We start from the raw sequence: 17,334 nt of genomic DNA, 5'->3' as shown, positions 1-17,334 counted from the left end.
GCTCTGTAAGGCGTACATATCACACTTACCGTGGATTCTGACAGTCGTGATTTCGTTGCGCTCTGACACCAACGTCAAGGTGAGGCTTATATCAGCACAGTGCATGTCTTTATGTTGCGTGACGCTAGAACTGGGATGTGGTCGGTCTCTCGACCGGTTCACCGAAGTCTGCTTGTGTTGCTTCAACAGATTGTTTGCTTCGCATGTTCCTCTTCTATGTACATATTCACAACCAAAGTAAACATTTTAGTAATATTATTTGTTATATGTGCTTTTGTATATTAATGAAATGTTCGTTTGTTTATTTGTTGTTTAACGCCGCAATATTCCAGCTATATGAATAATCTAGTCTCGACCAGACAATCCAATGATTAACATCATGAGCATAGATCTACGCAACTGGGAATCGATAACATGCATCAACCAAGTCAGCGAGCCTGACCCCCCAAATCCCGCCTCTTACGACAAACATCGTCACCTTATGTAGCAACAAGGGTTGCTGAAGACCTATTCTACCCCGGATCTTCACGGGCCTATTGAAATTGAAATGTTACATACTTACATATTGCTGAAGTGATGACGTAAATCCTGCTGGGATATCATGCAGGAAGCAAGGCTACTGTAAGTTCCCATGATCCCCAGTGAGGTGGCCTAGCTTTGGTTACTGGTGGCCTATAGCCCGTGTTTTAAAACTGTATATATAATATTGTTATGCTCAAATATGTTTCATGAATTGTTTCTAAATATAGTATGCTCAAATATGTTTTACAACTTGTTTTTAAACAAAACTTTGCAAAAATGACTAAATTGTAAATATATTAACTTGGTCTCGTTGCTATATGGCTGAGATAATGCGACGCTAAATTTTAACTCACTCACTTAGATATTTCTCGTTATATATATGTTTCAATGTGTTCATGATCAGTGGTCCAGTATGGCCTTATCAATCCTGAGATTGTGTACAGTGATGAAGCTAAAAAACACCTATTCAGAGGCCATATCCCTCGGTATATGGTCTCTGGCCTATGTATTCAAATGTGCAAGCGTGTTGTTTCATACCAGTATAGACTATCCTAGTTCCCACTCTGTTATGTGCCAGAACAGGTTACGCGTATGTGTTCTCTGAAAAAATATTTTACCTCAGTTTTTTTTTTGTTTAACGCCGCACTCAGCAATATTCCAGCTATATGACGGCGGTCTGTAACTAATCGAGTCTAGACCAGACAATCCAGTGATTGACATCATGAGCATCGATCCACGCAATTGGGATCGATGACATGCATCAAACCAAGTCAGCGAGCCTGACCACCCGATCCCGTTAGTCGCCTTTTACGACAAGCATAGTCGCCTTTTACGGCAAGTATGGGTGGCTGAAGATCTATTCTACCCCGGAATCTTCACGGGTCTTTTACCTCAGTGCCCAGATCTGTATTTATCGTGAACTGTTTTGAACAAAGATGTGTGTATCGAAAAAGAATAGGTATTTACATATTGTGTAGGAAATGCTTGAATACAATTGTGAAAAAGAAACTTATACATAGCATTGATGCGCAGGGTATTTAAAGATGTTGCAACCAGGAGGAGAATGTGTTGACTCACTACTGGACTGACAGATTGCGCCCTCCAGGAGATAGGCACGTGAACAGTAATATCGCTGTGTGTCTCATTCTGATTCTTGACATAGTGTGTCAGTTATATGGGCTGAAGTCCCGCAGCGATGCATGTTTGTTGGTTGGTTGGTTTGTTGTTTTACGCCGCACTCAGCAATATTCCTGCTATATGACGGCAGTCTGAAAATAATCGAGTCTGGACCAAACAATCCAGTGGTTGACATCATGAACATCGATCCACGCCGTTGGGATCGATGACATGCATCAACCAAGTCAGCGAGCCTGACCAACCGATCCCGTTGATCGCCTTTTACGACAAGCATAGTCGCCTTTTACGGCAAGCATGGGTTGCTGAAGACCCATAAAAGAATGTTGTGTTGTGGATCTTTTTCCCGATTGTCAAACCAGTAAAAAAATATAAAAAATATATCTTCACCTGAATAGTTTTAACACAAATCGGGATAAAATGTGTTTTTGTTCCAGGTTATCTAACAACAGTCGGCTACAGGATGACATCGTGGGCGTGGTTGTCGCTGCTTCTGCTGATGTTGCTAGCGGAAGGGGAGACGCTGAAGAGCGGCCATGCTCCCCGCTGGTTGGTCAATCTGTTCTGCAAGAGGTCATCAGGTCTGACTCAGGTCCCCTGGGACTGCACGGGGTACCTCCACTGCTACACCCAGGGCATCATGACCCAGGGAGTTTGGATCAATTGTCCCACATCACTGAGATTCGATCCTACGTCTCAGAACTGTGTCAGGTTTTCACCTTCGTGTATCAACAAGGAAGGTGAGTACCACAATTATTTAGCGATCCATTGTTTTGCTTTTGCGCCTAGTAGAGTCTGTAGACTCGTGAAAATCCGGGGTAGAATAGGTCTTCAGCAACCCATACTTGCCGTAAAAGGCGACTATGCTTGTCGTAAAAGGCGACTAACGGGATCGGGTGGTCAGGCTCGCTGACTTGGTTTGATGCATGTCATCGATCCCAATTGCGTGGATAGATGTTCATGCTGTCAATCGCTGGATTGTCTGGTCCAGACTCGATTATTTACAGACCGCCGTCATATGGCTGGAATATTGCTGAGTGCGGCGTTAAAAACAAACCAAGTATAATCGAGAATGATAATTATCTGGCGTTGACGGTTTGAATTTATCTACAGAAAATTGAAACAGTGTCGTTTATGTGGTTGAATTAGTTGCTTACGTGGGGCACGGCTGGACAGACGGTGTGTCAGGATCCGCTTCTATTGAGCTTCATATTCATATCGATTATGACCCTTCGGCTGGACATCCCATTTTTATATTGTGTTGTTCATTAATACTTAATGCTTTTAAATGTTCCGCAACTAGTTTTAAATCTTATCTGTGATATTCTAGTTATCATACTGTCCTTCGATGACAGGTTTTTATAAAGTCTAAATGTATGTATATTTAATGTATAACTTCTCGTCACGGTATGGCTGAATATTGCCGATGTGACGTTAATTATTAACTCACTCAACTCACCCCAATTGTGTGGATCGATGCTCATGATGTCAACCACTGGATTGTCTGGTCCAGAATCGATTATTTACAGACCGCCGTCATAAAGCTGGAATATTGCTGAGTGTGGCGTTAAACATCAGACAAACCAAACCAAACAAACCTAATCAAATATTCTGTATCTCTGTTATTTCAGTTATTGCACGCAGATACTGTCGTATCTACAACCACTTACAGTTTCCTCATCCGGACAGTTGTGCAATGTTTTACGACTGTTCCCGTAAAACGGACAACACGACCTTTGGACTGAAGGTCTACGAGAACGAATGCCCCTACCCCACGTTGTTTGACCCAGAGCTTGCAACATGCAGAGAAAATCATCCGAATAACGAAATATCCTGCAACAACCCCCCTCCCACTAAGTGTAAGTAACTACAGGTCCGACCCGTGAAGACAGGTCCGACCCGGGGTAGAATAGGTCTGCAGCAGCCCATGCTTGCCGTAAAAGGCGACTATGCTTGTCGTAAGAGACGACTAACGAGACCGGGCGATCAGGCTCTGACTTTGTCATCGTATCCCAATTGCATAGATGATGCTCATGATGTCAATCACTGGATTGTCTGGTCCAGAGTCGATTTATTTACAGACCGCCGTATTGCTGAGTGCGGCGTTAAACAACAAACAAGGAAGCAAGCAAAGTAATGTCACAGAGCTGTGCCCCGGAGACTAGGATGTGTCATTTAATATACATAAAGTAATAATTGTAAACGTGGTAAAAGATCACAGTGACCCGTGAAGATCCGGGTAAAACAGGTCTTCAGCAACCCACTCTTGCCATAAAAGGCGACTATGCTTGTCGTAAAAGGCGACTAACGGGATCGGGTGGTCAGGCTCGCTAAATTGGTTGATACATGTCATCGATCCCAATTGCGTGGATCGATGCTCATGATGTCAATCACTGGATTGTCTGGTCCAGACTCGATTATTTTACAGACCGCCGTCATTTAGCTGGAATATTGCTGAGTGCGGTGTTAAACAACAAACAAACAAAGATCACAGTTTTATTATTATCAGCAGCTAAACGTAACTAATGAGGGCCAATTTAAAAGATCAAGAACCCAATTGCCACTAACAATGATCACAGATTAATAAGCCAGAACAAATATCGAAGCTGATTTGTGAAACAGCTGTATAAGAGCTATTGGGAGCGGTGGGGTAGCCTACTAGATAAAGCCGAAGACCCAGGTTCGATTCCCGACGTGGGTACAATGTGGGAAGCCCATTTCTGGTGTCCCCCGCCGTGATATTGCTGGAATATTGCTAAAAGCGGCGTATGGTGCGTAACACCATACTTACTTACTCACTCATTATAACAGCTATTACAAAAGACAGCTAAATCAACACTCTAACAAGTGAGTGAGTGAGTATGGTTTTACGCCGCTTTTAGCAATATTCCAGCAATATCACGGCGGGGGTCACCAGAAATGGGCTTCACACTCTAACAAGACAGTCGACAAACCGCACAGACAGCCAATTAAGCCGGATGTGACTAATTAACATCTGGGAGTTAATTAACTCAATGCTTAACTGAGCGAATAACCTCGTCTTGGTTGGTTAGATAGGACCCGTGAAGATTCCGGGGTGGAATAGGTCTTCAGGAACCCATGCTTGCCGTAAAAGGTGACTATGCTTGTCGTAAAAGGCGACTAACGGGATCGGGTGGTCAGGCTCGCTGACTTGGTTGAAGCATGTCATCGATCCCAATTGCGTGGATCGATGCTTATGATATTAATCACTGGATTGTCTGGTCCAGACTCGATTATTTACAGACCGCCGTCCTATTATCTGGAATATTGCTGAGTGCGGCGTAAAACAACAAACCAACCAACCAACCAACCAACTTGGTAAGATAGGGAGAAATGCGCACTGAGAGCCCATCCCTAAAATAAGTCTCTTGTACAATTAAACAACAAACAAACAAACAACACACTCTTCCTCGCCATGAAATGCTGTAGCATGGTGAGCTAACAGAGTTTTGCTTTTTAGAATAGGGAAAACCCGAACAGCAGACTAACTACTAACGCAATATGGGAGATGTATAGACAAAATATACTAAAATATACCAGAACATAAACTATACAACGGTATCATTAAACATTTACAGCCAGATATTTACAATTAATAAGGTGGCAAAAATGACCATACATACATGAGAAATATCTCCCTAGTATGATATAATCCCGCTACTGCGCGAAAATCAAAGTTTCAAACACTTTCAACACTGAATAAGCTCTTATACATATATGAGATAACATGTATCAAATCAGGACGCGATGAAGATATGCGACTAAACTGCTAGAGAATAAAATTAACGGGTTACAAATTCTCTAACGAAACGCTTATGAACGTAAATATCCCGAGCTGTGCCGGACGGTCCCGAACTGTGCCGACCGCCGGATAGTCAAGTGGGGAAAACGTTATAGTCACTGGACCGTTACGACCCGGTGACACTAATAAACTACATATAAAAGAAATTTATTTCCCACGATCCAGCCAAAAAATGATGCTGCAGGACGTAATTTAATGTACAATAGGGATTTTCACACAAAGGTATCTTTTTTTTTTACTACCTATGCAGTATCAAATAGTTTAGCTATCTGATGAAACCCGTGAAGATCCGGGTTAAACTTGGTCTTCAGCAACCCATGCTGGTCGTAAGAGGCGACTAACGGGATCAGATGGTCAGGCTCGCTGACTTGGTTGATGCACGTCATCGTATCCCAATTGCGTATATCGATGCGCATGGTGCCAATCACTGGATTGTCTGGTCCAGACTCGATTATTCACAGACCGTCGTCAAGAAGCTGGAATATTGCTTAGTAACGCGTTAATCAATCAATCTAAAGGGCGTTTCTGTAATGACTGACAAATGTTGACAAAATACTATTTTGTCAATGCTGAAAAGATTATCAGAATGACATAAATATGTTTATGACATGATGCACTCAATTATTTTTATATTAATTACTGTGAGTTAAAAAACTACATATTGTTGATATATTAAGAAGTATATATTTCATTCTTTCATTCATTCTTTCATCGGTGGGCGGTCGGGTAGCCTTGTGGTTAAAGCTTCGCTCGTCACACCGAAGACCCGGGTTCGATTCCCGACATGGGTACAATGTGTGAAGCTCATTTTTGGTGTCCCCCGCCGTGATATTGCTGGAATATTGCTTAAAGCGGCGTAAAACCATACTCACTCACTCATTCATCCATATATTCATTCATTCATCCATATATTCATTCCTTCATTTATTTTACCGTTCACTTTTGTCCTGTTTCCAGGTGATTACAAGACAGAGTGTGTCTCTGTGTCCAGTCAGTGTGTACAAGATGGCTATGCACCCAAACCCGGAACTATCTACTCACCTGAACACATCCTCTGTAAAGGAGGGAAAATTTTGTCAAATTTAATATGTACATTTTCAGAGGAAGTCTTCGATCCAGTCGACAAAACATGCACATCCAATTATCAAAGTAAGTAAACTGATTAGAGCTGTATTGAAGAGAGTATGAAGAGACTTTAGTTTAGAAATATCCAAAACATATCACGGCTCGGGTACCATTCCCCATCTGATTACAATGCATGAGTTTATTCGCGGCATTCCAGCTGGATTATTGATAAAAGTGAGTCAAACGGTAGTCACTCATTCTCCTGGTGTCTCGGCATAAATTGCATTGGCCAAATCCAACATTCATTCGTGAGTATTCAAAAAATGTATTAAATAATTTCTTTATAATCATGCGTTTATGATAAGCACACTCACATATTGTAATGAATAGATAGTATGTATACTCAACAAATAAAGTTAGGGATCATGATTATTGTATGGATTTCTTTTGTAGTGAAGACTGAGAACACAATTTCATAAAAAATATATCCAAAAAATATTAGTGATCCCTAATTTTTGTTGTTAAGTATATATCTTTCTTCTACAAATACACGCATGTACGTCAATAATAATTTTCCATTAAAACTCTTTTAACTCACGTGGAAAATGCAGAGCTCATAGTTCCAAATATCACATGATTATTATATAACTGCAACATTTTCTGACTACGGCACAAAATAAAGTCACTCAATTAGAATAATTATTAAATAGCTAAGTAAATATCTTATTTAAATCAAATCGTTTAGTCTGATACTCTACCTCTCTGCGTGACGATCTGAGGACACCAACAAACAACGTCGTGTCAGGTCAACTGTCTTACCAGCCAATCAGCTAGGCCTCTTAATTCTCGGTCAGGCTGAGCGAAGCCTTCAAACCACACATATCTGAGTTATGTGTCTCGAAAACGAACTAAAACGACAAGTTCCGAATGTAAATTATTAAGGCTGCGCCATAATATTGTTGTGGATATTTAATACACCATGTTGTTTCTGAACGACATGGCATCTGCATTCAAAAGAGAGAACAATGACATTTCGAATCGAGGTGGTACAAAAATGAAGTCGAATCATTTTAGGAAGAAGACATCTGAACCCACTCAGCCTTCTTTTTGACTAGGCAACCTTCTGTGGAGATGTCACGCAGCGAGTGAGTTACATCGGCAATATTTCAGCCATATCGTGACATGGATCTTCACGCAGAAAGGTGTATATGAGAATAATATCAAAGTTTAATGAGATTGAACTAAGTAATAAATGTATGCCCAAATGTATGCCGTATACCCGTATACTCGTGAAGATCCCGGGTTAGAATAGGTCTTCAGCAACCCATGCTTGCCGTAAAAGGTGACTATGCTTGTCGTAAAAGGCGACAAACGGGATCGGATGGTCAGGCTCGCTGAATTGCATGTCATCGATCCCAATTGCGTGGATCGATGCGCATGATATTAATCACTGGAGTGTCTGGTCCAGACTCGATTATTTACAGACCGCCGTCATATAGCTGGCATATTGCTGAGTGCGGCGTTAAACAACAACAAACAAACACACGTTGGAATAGTTTAAGTATCAGATGGTTTCAAGTAAGAAACTAAATACACTCCGGAAACTCGCCCATCGAATGATGTTGTTGGGAACATGAATATGTAGACACATTAGCATTATTCATGCTGCTATATAACCAGGGCAGTTGCAAGTCCGGGTGATGTCGCTGGGATATTTTCACAAACTGCACCTATTGTTTGAGATACCAGGTTGATCAGGCGTGCTTAATCCCCAAACACTAGTGGATTATTAGGGTTATCGTTCTATTCCTGGTCTTTGATTTGGGACATTTTATATATACGAAAATAGATTGAAAGTTACACAGTCAGCGATATACTAGTATAACATGAAGCTTGTCATTTATAGAATGTTCAAAACGGCATGCGTTACCTTTGTCACAATGTTAACCGTAAACTTTTTAAACTTAAAAATGCAAGTTGAAATAGGATATTCATCAGCTAGTCACGCATTTTGTTTTTGCAAATGTCATTTTTTTTGTAATTGTCTTAAGTTTGTTTAATGTACATATTTACCCTGACACCTGTCCGGTGAGTCCTAAGGCGGTATTTAATGTATCCTGTCCTCAGTCAGTGTGGAGTTGTTGCTGTTGCTAACACGATCTGCACGCCAACTTTACCGGGTCGTCGCCGTGTTCTGTATGACAACACGCACATACCCTAGGGCAAGATCCCAAGTGCAGCATGGTTGAGGTTGTGTTACTTGCCGAAGGTTCGTCTAGTTCAAGCATATATTGCTTGGCGTGTGGCCTTTGCAATCGCAAGGGATTCACATGATCAAAGCGTAAATCTGAAAGATCTCTTTTCCCGTGTCAGCGGGCATCTTTTCATCAGCTATTTGAAAGAAATTGGTCTGTATAATACATTTTAAAAATGTATGTGAATAATTAAATGTTTGTTTGTGAATTTGGTGTGATGCTATTATCTACTGACTTTATTGAAGGCTCTGTCCAGGGGGTTAAAGTATCGTAAAATTATTGCCCCCCAGTGTGACACGTAATCCTAGCATAATCGATGTAACTATCACCAACCAGTGTTTTTAAGCCAACTCGTTGTTGAGTATTTTTTAATATTGGCTAGTATTGTTCACAACCACCAGTGGCTAAAGTGATGACGTAAATCCTGCTGGGTATCATGCAGGTAGCAGAGGTACTGTAAGTCCCCATGATCCCCAGCGAGGTGGTCTAGCTTTGGTTACTGGTGGCCTATAGCCCGTGTTTTAAAACTGTATATATAATATTGTTATGCTCAAATATGTTTCATGAATTGTTTCTAAATATATTTTTCTCAAATATGTTTCACAACTTGTTTTTAAATACGAATTTGCATTTATAACTAAATTGTGAATATATTATCTTGGTCACGTCGCTATATGGCTGAAATAATGCCGATGAGACGTTAAATTTTAACTCACTCACTCATGTAGTTCAATGACCTTAACTATTGTAGAATCGCAATTTTAAAATAACAGTTTCGAAGGGAGTTATATTTGAAAAACTTTACAAAATAATCAAGAATAAAGTATTCGTTACATCAAAAACATGAATACAATTCTTCCACATATTAGTGATTTTTCATGACAAGACATCATGCGCTAATTACCGTGATCTGCACAATCCAATTCAACTCTGGAACGCAAGGAAATACCCACTCTCCTTCCTAGCGCGTGACACCTTCGTTACATTTCCGGTAACGTCGCTGCCACCAGTGTGGGCGCGGCCATTACAAGAATCTTGAAATTCGACCTCTAACCCCAAATGAAGTAACGTTTGTACTTTTATTTATGTCTTTGGGAATGCAATCATAGTAAATTTGAAAAGGTTTACGCCTGACCATATTTCCAAGATAAATTTACATTTTGGTTTGTTTTATGAGATTGGTTCGAGATAACCGACGAACGGAAAATCAGCCACAATCAGCTCCCTTACATTCTTACTACACCAATTACATTTGTGATGAAACAGAAATTCAAATTGACAAACAAAGACAACAATTTAGCAGGGTAAGAGTATTGGGCGTCAGGGCAGTCATCACTTGTTTGTAAACATAAGGGTCAGTGGGTTGCGTGTTCAACTCCAAGAATGGTGGGTAGAATAGGTCTTCAGCAACCCATGCTTGCCGTAAAAGGTGACTTTGCTTGTCGTAAGAGGCGACTAACGGGATCGGGTGGTCAGGCTCACTGACTTGGTTGATGCATGTCATCGATCCCAATTGCGTGGATCGATGCTCATGATTTCAATCACTGGATTGTCTGGTCCAGACTCGATTATTTACAGACCGCCGTCATATAGCTCGAATATTGCTGAGTGCGGCGTTAAACAACAAACCAACCAACCAACCAACCAACCAAGAATGGTTGTAGCCAACTGTCACATTTAGGAGCCTTGGTGGCAGCGATAGTATAGATAGGTCCGCGAGAGGTTGGGAAATACTGTATAAAGGGACGTCACCCAACGTTTTAGAATGATTTGTCTCTGATGGGGATGTGAGTTGGGAATCAACACTCACAACACCATTCAAGCAGTGTTTAAAATACCCGCCTGCCCGACAGTTCGAGACGGTCTATTTTGCTGACGGAAGGTCATTTGGGAAGATGTGCACGCCTGATGGTCGAGGGTTACGAAGTTGACAGTCCACCAGTTTATTGTTATATTCTGAGAACTTACATAAGATTCCGGGGTAGAATAGGTCTTCAGCAACCCATGCTTGCCGTAAAAGGTGAATATGCTTGTCGTAAAAGGCGACTAACGGGATCGGATGGTCAGGCTCGCTGACTTGGTTGATGCATGTCATCGATCCTAATTGGGTGGATCGATGCTCATGATATCAATCACTGGATTGTCTGGTCCAGACTCGATTATTTACAGACCGCTGTCATATTGCTGGAATATTGCTGAGTGCGGCGTTAAACAACAAACAAACTAAAGAAATCTTAACTATACTTTCAATTCCAGAATCAATCAGCACCTACTGCCGTATGCACCCCTCTGCCAAGTTCGGGGACCCAAGGAACTGCGCTCGTTATTACGACTGCAGTACGAGGTACCACCACTTCGGGCTGAAGCCCTACCAGTCGGAGTGCCAGTACATGCACCTGTATGACGAGAGCAGCGCCACGTGTCAGCTGTTTGACATGATCAAAACCCCGTGTGGCAACAAGTTTGAGCCGAAATCCCCCTGTAAGTACACAAAAAACATGTGTCAGAAACTGAATGGAAATACGATGCCTAACATCAATTTAGAAAATCAAACGTGTGATCAGTTTGCATAGTGTGACTCTGAGATGATTTATAGATGCCAAGCTCCTTCCAATCTCTGTATCGTGACCAAATATCGGATTGCAGGACATCCTCCGTTATCTAGGCCAATCTTTTGTGTGGACAGAGTCAAGATTGTGTTTCTGTGCACGTTGAACTGGCGTGTCACTTCCTGTGGCAATGGGTCGCATTGCATGGAGTGAGTGAGTGAGTGAGTGAGCATGTTTTTACGCCGTTTTTAGCAATATTCAAGCAATATCACGGCGGGGGATCTCAGAAATGGGCTTCACACATTGTACCCATGTCGGGAATCAAACCCAGGCCTTCGGCGTGACGAGTGAGCGCATTAGCCACTGGGCTACCCCGTCGCCCTGCATTGCATGAAAAGGTAGACAATTGAAAAGGTACAATTCATGACCACTTACTCTTTTGTATGTACAGTACTTGTTATATCGAGCTGTCGATCCAATGTTTGTAGATATCGACCCTTCGATCATTCAATTGTTCCAGCTTCGATCATCGTCGATAATTGTGGAATCTCTGAAGACGATGAACCATGAACATTTGAGTGTTTTTCTTGTCAACTGACAAAGAGAACCCAAAAAGCCTGAATACTGTTTTTTTTTTATCCCGGTAACATACCCATACTCCACAAAATGTCTTCCACTTCAAACTTGTGATTTTGAACCAAATCATTCTTGATTAACATGGATGTGCTTGGGTATGCTGTTTCATGTCATTCTGAGATTGAACCCCCATTACAAAATGTGAAAAAAGTGGTCGTTACAGGAACATTTGTTGCTCAGGATATATATCAGATTGTAAAAGGACAGATCACGGACAGACGGCAGATAAACAACTGACGATGGACAACTGATTTTGTCATGCGCCTACCCAACATGGAATAACACGACAATGATAAAAAGTTCCTGCAGATACATGTTTCGATCCGTGAAGATCCGGGGTAGAATAGATCTTAAGCAACCCATGCTGGCCGTAAAAGGCGACTATGCTTGTCGTAAGAGGCGACAAACGGGATCGGGTGGTCATGCTCGCTGACTTGGTTGAGGCATGCCAGCTGCTCATGATGTAAATCACTGGATTGTCTGGTCCAGAACTGATGATTTTACAGACCGCCGTCATTGAGTGCGGCGTTACACAATAAACATTCAAAACAAACATGTTGTTTCACATGAAACTGATTTGTTCAGGCGAGTACAGGATAGGACGGTGTCTGGGTCGAGAGTATTGCATGGCGTGTTCCGCTTCCTGTGTTGGGCAACCGGATGGGGAAATCCCGTATCCCGGCATCCCTCGCACGCGCTACCATCTGTTCTGCAGAGGAGAGAGGACGGTGGAGATTCAAGAATGTCCCAAGGGATATATCTTCCACCCAAAAGTGAAGGACTGTGTGCCGGACGTTGAGGAAAGTATGCATGTGTTCATTATATTGCTAAATCTGAATATAGAGAATCGAGAAATATGGATATGTTCCCCAGCTTTTACCAAAAAGGAGTTAAGGACTACCGTGCCCGATTCTTTCACATCACTATCTAGTTAATATGTCATGCCACCCGATTCTTTCACATTACTGTCTACTTAATCTGTCATGGCACCGATTCTTTCACATTACTGTCTAGTTAACCTGTCATGCCACCGATTCTTTCACATTACTATCTAGTTAATCTGTCGTGTCACCGATTCTTTCACGTTACTATCTAGCTAACCCCATCATGGCAGCTATTCTTTCATATTACTCTCTAGTTAATCTGTCATGCCACCCGATTATTTCACATTACTATCTAGTAAATCCGTCATGCCACCCGATTATTTCACATTACTATCCAGTTAATCTGTCATGCCATCCGATTATTTCACATTACTATCTAGTTAATCTGTCATGCCACCCGATTATTTCACATTACTATAGTTAATCTGTCATGCTATCCGATTATTTCACATTACTTTCTAGTTAATCTGTCATGGCAGCAATTATTTCACATTGCTATAGTTTATCTGTCATGGCAGCAATTATTTCACATTACTATAGTTAATCTGTCATGGCAGCAATTATTTCACATTACTATAGTTTATCTGTCATGGCACCCGATTATTTCACATTACTATCTAGTTAATCTGTCATGGCAGCGATTATTTCACATTACTATAGTTAATCTGTCATGGCAGCAATTATTTCACATTACTATAGTTTATCTGTCATGGCACCCGATTATTTCACATTACTATCTAGTTAATCTGTCATGGCAGCGATTATTTCACATTACTATAGTTAATCTGTCATGGCAGCAATTATTTCACATTACTATAGTTAATCTGTCAGTGCAGCAATTATTTCGGATTACTATAGTTAATCTGTCATGGCAGCAATTATTTCACATTACTATAGTTAATCTGTCAGTGCAGCAATTATTTCACATTACTATCTAGTTAATCTGTCATGGCAGCAATTATTTCACATTACTATCTAGTTAATCTGTCATGGCAGCGATTATTTTACATTACTATAGTTAATATGTCATGGCAGCAATTATTTCACATTACTATAGTTAATCTGTCATGGCAGCAATTATTTCACATTACTATAGTTAATCTGTCATGGCAGCAATTATTTCACATTACTATCTAGTTAATCTGTCATGGCAGCAATTATTTCACATTACTATAGTTAATCTGTCATAGCAGCAATTATTTCACATTACTATAGTTAATCTGTCATGGCAGCAATTATTTCACACTACTATAGTTAATCTGTCATGGCACCCGACTATTTCACATTATTATCTAGTTAATCTGTCATGGCAGCGATTATTTAAAATTACTTTAGTTAATCTCTCATGACATGACCGGTTACAAATAAAGAATCCGGCGGTTCTTAACTTGTTTTGGTAGTGTAGACGTTTCGCGAGTCCGAGTATCTATTATGTCAGTGATGACAGGAAGACTACTCTGAGACAAGTCAATTCTTCCTTTCTATCAACATAAGTTTAAGTATTTGCATTACGTTCTTGGCTTTTAAAGCAGCGCCAACAATGTCTAAAATGAAGGTGATTATAGTGAAACATTCATACCAAATAGCATTTGGACCCGTGAAGATTCCGGGGTAGAATAGGTCTTCAGCAACCCATGCTTGCCGTAAAAGGTGACTATGCTTGTAAAAGGCGACTAACGGGATCGGGTGGTCAGGCTCGCTGACTTGGTTGATACATGTTATCGATCCCAATTGCGTGGATCGATGCTCATGATATTAATCACTGGATTGTCTGGTCAAGACTCGATTATTTACAGACCGCCGTCATATAGGTGGAATATTGCTGAGTGCAGCGTTAAACAACAAACCAAACCAAACCAAACATACGCAACTACCCCGTAATGCAGCGGCACTCTACAAATGTACTGTATGTCCATTGCGCCCAAAGAGCCTTAAATAGTCTCACTTTAGTAATACAGTAAAGTACGTTTATAACGAACTGACCGATATAACGAACTTTTTTAGTCCCGACCATTTGTTGTATAAATGCTGTATATATGCCTATAACGAACTACGATTATTACGACCTAAAATAAGTGGTCCCTTTGAGTTCGTTATAACCGTAGTTTACTATAGTTATGTTGTTCCAACAGTCACGACAGCACCAGCAACAACTACTACAAAGGCAACAACTACAAAAATGACTACTCAGTTGACAACAACAACAACAACAACAACAACTACAACACAGCCCCCAACAACTACCACACCTACATCTACAACAACGTCCACGTCAACTACCACGGCCTCGTTTTCAACACCCCCTCCTATGTGCTCTTGTCGGGAAGAGATGACGCCATTGTTTCAGAGGCTGGACAACCTTACTTCCATCACCCACGCCTTGATGCAGCAAATAAAACCCTCCGGTAATGGCTTCTCAAATATTCTCAACTTTTGTTGCTTCCCAGGCTCGATAAGTGAAGCGTGTTGCGTCACCTACTTGTTGTTTCTAAATACAAAATACAAAATATCAATGCCAGAGAATACCCAGTCTCGATTATCAGTATTCGACCCGTGAAGATTCCGGGGTAGATTAGGTCTTCAGCAACCCATGCTTGCCGTAAAAGGTAAGTATGCTTGTCGTAAAAGGCGACTAACGGGATCGGGGGGTCAGGCTCGCTGACTTGGTTGATGCATGTCATCGATCCACGCAATTGGGATGCTTATGATATTAACCACTGGATTGTCTGGTCCGGGCTCAATTATTTACAGACCGCCGTCACATAGCTGGAATATTGCTGAGTGCGGCGTTAAACAACAAACCAACCATAGATTCCATTCGGGAGAACGTTCTCTCGGCCTCTTAAAACTCATCGTTGACCTTTATGTCTTTTAGTGGTCGTTCCTGTTCCAACTAGTATCATCTCCCTTGTTTGTATATAAAAACAGAAATCAGCAGCGAACATGGATTTTATTCGTGTATATTTAAAATGAAATCAGTAACGGTTACAGCCTGGAATTTATTCCATGTAAAATATGCTTGTCATTGCGACAAAATTGGCCAGGTTGTTAAACTTGGTGAATTTGTTGAGTGCAATTTATCGTACCTTGTCGCCATTAGACGTTGCTTATACTATCAATCACTGGTATGTCTGACCCAAGCTCGTTTATTTACAGGCACCCGTGATACAGCTGGAATATTGCTGACTGCGGCGTAAAACAATAAACATAAATAGCCTTTGATGTGTCAATATTTTAATTTTTATGTTGTAATCAGTGTCTTAAATGTTGCAGCTAGGAGTCCCTTTGACTGTCTGTCCCCTCCGACCCCTGACGGAGCAGTGACTCGGGTGTAGTATATTTAATTTCCTTTATTCCAGATTCTGAACACACACTGTTGATGTCATGTCAACCCTGTTAGCGTCAGTATACGGTTTTGAAGAGCGAAACGCTTCATTATGACTATTACAATCGTGTGTGTTATCCAGTGCATGTTTAAGAAACTCTCGCTGGCGAAATATAAAAGTCATATAGTTAATATTCAATACGACAAGCTCATGTGAAAATATATGTATGTATGTTACTGTCAACGTGTAATGTAAATTCAGTATGTTCGTCAGATCTGATTCAATCAGGAACAAATTGACTGAAAAAAATCAGTCCATATATTTGACAGAGCCTCCGAAAAGTCGAAGGGGCTTAAAAAACCCATTACAATGTGAGTAATCATGCTAGGATTAGAAGCAAAAGAATGTACGTTTTCTTTTAATCCTGCTACAGTACCAGGTTGATGAAAACGACATCAAAATGTTTTGGAAGTCATTATCATAATCAAATATGAATGGACATATTTTACAGGCAATTTATGAAATGACTACATTTTTTAGTCGTTTTGTAAAATTTGCACATTAATTAAAACATATATACATGTAGTTCTCGTGTATAATTATTTCGTTTTGCCTCCCAATTAATAAGGTGTGATACGATAATTAATTTATTAAGGCCTCAAAATTAATAAGGTGTGATACGATAATCAATTCATTATTAAAGTAATGACGACATCTTCTCCAGCTGACGTACGAGGGCCAGGAGGCTGTAGCAAGGTATACATGTGTCAGTGAACACTACGGCGTCTGTGACGGTAACGACGTGAGCAGATGCAGGAACAACGACGTCTGGACCGCCCCTCCTGGGAAGTGTGGACGTGTGGTGTGGCAGATACGAGAAGATGAGGTTGGTGTTCACTGCAACCCCATTCCTTCTGTTTGAGTGAGTGAGTTAGGTTTAACGCCGGTCTGAACAGTTTTTCAGTTATATCACGGCGTGTGATGTGGGAGGAACGTCCGAAGTGATGTAAATCTTAGACGTTTGCAGTTTTGTTGAAAAAAACCAAAAACACATTTCTATAATCAAAAGAAATCTCTGCATGAAGCAGAGTCGATTGGACGATTCCGATTATATCATAACCATGTGTTTATGAATCAATG

The 17,334-nt window shown here is 40.9% G+C and overlaps 1 protein-coding gene across 2 annotated transcripts in view; it reads left to right on the top strand.

Annotated features, from left to right (window-relative positions):
• Window positions 1-17,334, top strand: part of LOC124144695 — a 55,491-nt gene continuing 38,157 nt past the window's right edge. For both annotated transcript variants that reach the window (XM_048390910.1, XM_048390911.1), the window contains exons 1-9: window positions 1-79; window positions 2,094-2,396; window positions 3,288-3,515; window positions 6,437-6,628; window positions 11,056-11,280; window positions 12,570-12,788; window positions 15,001-15,273; window positions 16,142-16,197; window positions 16,919-17,080. In XM_048390910.1, the coding sequence (XP_048246867.1) occupies window positions 2,120-2,396; window positions 3,288-3,515; window positions 6,437-6,628; window positions 11,056-11,280; window positions 12,570-12,788; window positions 15,001-15,273; window positions 16,142-16,197; window positions 16,919-17,080 (1,632 nt within the window). In that variant the 5' untranslated portion in view covers window positions 1-79; window positions 2,094-2,119. The remainder of the gene's footprint in view (window positions 80-2,093; window positions 2,397-3,287; window positions 3,516-6,436; window positions 6,629-11,055; window positions 11,281-12,569; window positions 12,789-15,000; window positions 15,274-16,141; window positions 16,198-16,918; window positions 17,081-17,334) is intronic.

This window comes from Haliotis rufescens, unplaced genomic scaffold (assembly GCF_023055435.1).
Source record: "Haliotis rufescens isolate VD_foot unplaced genomic scaffold, xgHalRufe1.0.p SCAF_9, whole genome shotgun sequence".
NCBI lineage: Eukaryota > Metazoa > Mollusca > Gastropoda > Lepetellida > Haliotidae > Haliotis > Haliotis rufescens.
The sequence above is the reverse complement of the archived record's forward strand: the minus strand, read 5'-3'. Positions and strand labels throughout refer to the sequence as shown.